A 5342-nucleotide genomic window follows, 5' to 3' on the forward strand; every position below is an offset into this window, starting at 1 on the left:
AAATTATTTTGGCCACGTTGCCAGATGGTGAAAGTCAAGCTACTTCCACTAGTCATGAAGAGAAGTTGAAGAATTGCAGCTCTATATTTTACATCTCACAAACTGTAGGCAATAACTCTTTATAAATCTCTGAGATGTTACAGTAAGCAGGGAGAGTAATACATAGGCTATGAGTCAGGAAAGCACTTTAAGCTCATGCTTAGGGGAGATTTAARCATGTGGTGAAAGTCAAGAGCACATGTAAGCACCTTGTCTGCAAAAGAATGGCTTGTAAAAGCTAAATCGGGTCTGTGTGCTTAGTCAGACTCAGTGTACTCTGCTCTAAGTGAACTCATGACTGATGCCACTTAAAAGTTCTGTCTAAAAAGCAAATACTTGGTATGGCCCCAGGATGGTAAACTCACTCAAAATGCTGCAAGTTCATATGCATATGACACACCTAATATGTCCAGAAAATATACTTAATTTAAAATGCATACCTTTTCATAAATAGATAAACGTATCTATGAGGGTGTAAACATTAACTTCAAKGAGCATTTGATTGTCAGCAAAAGAAATGAAATCTTCACAGGATATCTGATACAGTATATGCAAATTTGAATAAATTAAAAATGCATTTAGGCACCTTTAAATAGTTTAGGCCCTAGGTGGGTTTCCTATGTTGGATGCTGCAATGGTGTAAATAGGTCTGTTTCATTCCCATTTTTCAGTGRTTGTAAATATGAATATAAGCTTTCAGTCAGTAATTGCTGTAACCAGAGGGATAATGGGATTCTTTACAATGTAATTTAAGGTTTGTTACCCAGGCTTTTCTATTGCTCTTTACAAAGTCCAGCAGCTTCATGATGTGTTTATGTTTTGCTGGAAATTTGACTAGACAGTGTGTCTTGGRTTAATTTTATGAGAACACTCTATTCCTATAGTCATCTGCTTGTATGCCCAAAAGGTATCTGTGCCTTTAAATCTGACCCAGAAGAAGGGGCAGGGGTGGCGCAGGCAGTTTAAAAGCCATTTGCTTTTGTACCTCAGCTCGCTGAGGTTAGTTATGGTAGTTAYGTGCAGGGGAGTTACGCTGTTGCTGTTTAGCTAGCTCGTGTTTGTTAGTTTGGGCAAGCAGCTCTCCCTGAACTGCTGTTCTTTTCTGTAACTCATGTGATTTTCTGGAGCAGATTGGCAGGGCTGCTGTCTGAGAGCCAGGAGGCAAGTGCCAGCCAGCCGGGTGCTGGCAGGGACAAGCCATGCCACTCATCCCGGACTTCAGAACAAGCCAAGCCAGTGACAGAAAAGCACACCGAACMCTCTGTTTCATCCACTGAGAGGAGAGGACTGCTCCAGGTTTTGCCACTGTTGCCTAAGTGGCCACGTGGACTTTTTTCCTTTTGTTTCTTTTTCCCAGGGACAGGGGTCGCCATGTTTCTCTGCACCACAKGGCCAAGCGGCTGTGGGGAGAGGGGACAGCCTGCGTTCCTGGACTTTTAAGTATCTAAYAGTTATTTTTTATCTGTGTCCTGTCGGCACTGTGTTTTGTTAATAAACTACTTTTTTTCTCTTCACTTTTTCCCGAACATCTATTTCATATTGATGGGAAAAAAATTATCAATTTTTTCACTTCAGAGGAAACATTTACTCTGTAATATTTTTTCTSTGAAAACATTGTCTCAAACAGAGACACAGTGGTGTCCACACATTACAGGCTGACCTGAACACCTGAATCATGTTCCMAAGGGAGGATTGTGTACCATGATCTTCCTCAGCTATTATACATGCCTGAATGTATAATATTCAGCTATTATACATCTCTGAATGTGTCTTGGTTTAATATTTCTCAGCAACTGATTTCTTTCACCTGGATGTTGCCTGTTCCAGGACTGAGATATGCAATACTGTGCTCACAACTAAATACACAGTGTTATCCCTTCACTGGATAACAGAGGATGGAGCAGAAACCCTGGGGGTGAGGCATAATTTGTGTAATGAGCTGGTGGCATTACAGCAAGTGAGCTCCGAACATCCTTTGGAAAAGGAGAATAAAGCAGCAGGCAGGCATCAAGTTCCATGAATCTTCCCAGTATTTCTCAAAAACCGGCCTTACCTTCAGATTTTTAACATATTTGAGAACACCAGTTGAAGGGTTTCCCTCTAGATGCTCATTGGAAAGGTTCTCACATGTAATAAATAAGCAGAAATGCAGATTATGTTACCATAAATAAAATCAGCCCAAAGTTTGCTGCGTATCCAGGCATGCGGTCACTCCATGTCAGCTTCTCCTTTTCATTCTGTAGGCAAAACACATAAAAAAATAACAGACATGACAGAACTGTTCAATAGGAAATGCTAGAATTTATAAGGTTTGTTATTGAGAACCATTCTCAATTCCCTTGCTGTGATTTTAAAGTATATTATGCAATTTAGAAGACTAATATTTTAMGTTAGATTTTAATTTGAGATAAAAGAGGGTAAGAGTAAATGACACATGTAGAAAATGTCTCCAAAAATCAGAATCCTATGTAACTATGATTTTAGTATTTGAAAACATGTATTCAACTCCTTCTAAAGTTCATGTCAGGAGAAAGCCCTGAGATTGATCCGAATTTACATTTAGGCAAAGCAAGATCCAAGCATTTATTCTGAATTGCTTCTTGTAAAGCTATGGAAGAACAGTGCTTGAGACAGAATCATGATAAGAATGCTGACTACCATTGAACCCGGATTTTTTGTCCAGTGGTCACAAGCATCAAATATSATATACCCTCAGATAATCCTTGCAAGATATACCAATCCTTCTCCTGGTACTTGTTTTATAGCAGAGGGAAATTACAAAAGCAAGACCCCTCTGATCTCTGCTGCCAACCTTGTTTTCTTCACAAGTAAACAGCATCTCCCTCTTCCCTGCATAATTTAAAGCAACTGTGATCAGTGAAATCCAGTATGCTTTTCCCCTCCCCACACAAACTCAACTCCAGCCCCAGCTGCATGTACATCTAAAGAAGACATCTGAAGATGGATTTATGTGAGAAATATGATTCCCTCTTCTCAAAATAGGTTTCTTAAAATAATAATTAGGTCACTGCTTTGTTTAAGTTAAACTAAAACCATATAATTGAATTAACTAAGGACACAAAGCCAGCTGCTGTTTGTATTTCTGTGAAGCACCATTGCTGCCCTGAGGACCAGTGCTACCCTTACACTGGAGTTAGCCCAGAGTTATTCTGAATTCAAATGATTTTAAATCAGATTAGAACTCAGGTCAAAGGTTTCCRATAAACCATTTCTGTGGCACAATTGTCCTCAGAAAAACAAAAATCTTGGGAGTATTACGCCTTTGCAAAAAGCTTTCCCAAATCAGAACTAGGAATGCAGCATGTAAGTGCGAAAATGCAGCCATGGATTTTTTTTACCAGATGTGGAGTTAGACCTAGGACACAATCCTGTCTTACACATCCATTGTCATGGTKGTGGTGCCTCAGACACTGTGGGAAGGAACATTACTCAGCAGCCCCTCCCATGAGCTCAGCTGTTCAAACAGAGAAGTGGAGCTCATCTCCTTCAGGACACTCCTGGCAGCACTGGGGCACAGCAAACTCAACCAGAAGCACCAATAATTCATCCCAGTGGATGCAGCACATAAATACTCTTTACAGTTCATAACATGGCCCAGCCCTTAGCTGGAAGACCACTTGGAAAAGCATTCCTGCGAATGCACAGATGCAATTCATTGCATTTTGGCTTTTAGCACTCAGCAATTCTACAGCACATGAGGAAGTTCTGAGRGATTATACTCCCAGAAGGCCTGAAGGACACAAGGAATAAATGTTCAGGGTGATCATGTTTGTCTTCCCATGTCACCCGTGAGTGTGATGGGGCCCTGCTCTCCTGGGGATGGCTGAGCACCTGCCCAACCATGGCAASCAGGGAATTCATTCCTTGTTTTGCTTTGCTTGTGTGCACGGCTCTTCCTTTCCCTGTAAAACTGCCTTTATCCTAGCCCAGGGGTTTTCCAGCTTTTATCCTTTCCATTGTTTCCCTGATTCAACTGGTGGGGAGTGAGTGAGCGGCTGCTGGCTGRGGTTACAGCAGGATGGTCAGTAGACCATCTTCTTAGCTTGCTGTTCTATATACGTGATTCCTGGAACCTTACTTTTCCATGATTTTGCCATTGTCTTTAGCACTCAGCCAAAGGGAGATCTGAACATGAACAGCTGCTAAGCCAACATGAGAAGAAAGGAAATGCTGGATGAAACTGAGTCAGAGAAGGTCTAGAAAATGAGATGAAACTGAGTCAGGGAATGTTTAGGGTGGAATCAGGAAAAGGCTCTCCCCCAGAGGGTGGTGGAGCACTGAACAGGCTCCCCAGGGAATGGTCACAGCCCCAAGGATGCCAGAGCTCAAAGAGTGTTTGCACAGCGCTCTCAGGCATAGGGTGGGATTGCTGGAGTGCCTGTGCAGGGCCAGGACCTGGGATGATTCCCTTTCTAGAGCAGCCCAGAAAGTGTAAGTATTTATTGACGTAACAAGATGAAATGGATCATCTGAGGAACAATCTCAGTGACAGATATGTTACACTGGGGAATATTCCCCACGATGAGCTGTGTTGCAGGGGAATATTTCTATGCAGACAGAAAACCTCACAAAAGAAATTYGGTTTTGTGCCAAAGGCAAATAAAAGATTTACTTTAAAGATCTTACTTTCATTTTCTTTGAATACAATGATGGATTTACAATGCTAGTGGAGGAAAAAGCAGGTTTTGTTCTGTGTGCAGTGATGTGTTCATGTTTTAATGTTTAATGGGGTGTTGAATGTATTCCTTGAAGAGATACAATTCTTTCCAATTTAAAAAAAAAACAGAAAAACAAATTTAAAATAATTGAAAACTGAAGAAATATAAAATTAAACTGCTTCTATATTTTTTTGGATGGGGTTATTTCCTTATTAGTTACTGAACTTGGCAGAGATCTGGCTCTGCATCCTCAGGTGGGTGGGCCGCTGAGTTGTGGAAACCTGCACTTGGACAGCACCAGCCAGCTTTTGAAAACAGTTCTACACTTCTCAGTAAATTAAACCACAGCCACTTTGCTCAGATCATAAGTATTTCAGTTATTTATTGATATTTTCCCTTAAGGCAACACCTCCTCAAAGCAGGTGTTTCTAACCATCAGCAATGCCAGCTCAACCTGCACTTGGGGAGTACAAGAGATTTTCTCTTTTCTCCATCCTGCTTTGTATCTCCAGTGCTGAAATTTGGGCTCTTCCATGTGGTTGCACCTGAGCAGCCCCAGTGATTTCACTGGACTTGCACAGAGCTGTAATAATTGACTGGAACTTAGTAAAGATGCTCAGAGAA

At 41.2% G+C, this 5342-nt stretch overlaps 1 protein-coding gene across 1 annotated transcript in view; it reads right to left on the bottom strand.

Moving 5' to 3' along the window:
• Positions 1 to 5342, bottom strand: part of ANO2 (anoctamin 2) — a 138310-nt gene that overhangs the window by 35804 nt on the left and 97164 nt on the right. The window contains exon 15 of the mRNA XM_057385317.1: positions 2202 to 2276. Within this exon, the coding sequence (XP_057241300.1) occupies positions 2202 to 2276 (75 nt within the window). The remainder of the gene's footprint in view (positions 1 to 2201; positions 2277 to 5342) is intronic.

The sequence above is a fragment of the Malurus melanocephalus genome, unplaced genomic scaffold (genome assembly GCF_030028575.1).
Source record: "Malurus melanocephalus ecotype Western Australia unplaced genomic scaffold, MMel_1.1 scaffold_16, whole genome shotgun sequence".
In the NCBI taxonomy this organism is placed as follows: Eukaryota; Metazoa; Chordata; class Aves; order Passeriformes; family Maluridae; genus Malurus; species Malurus melanocephalus.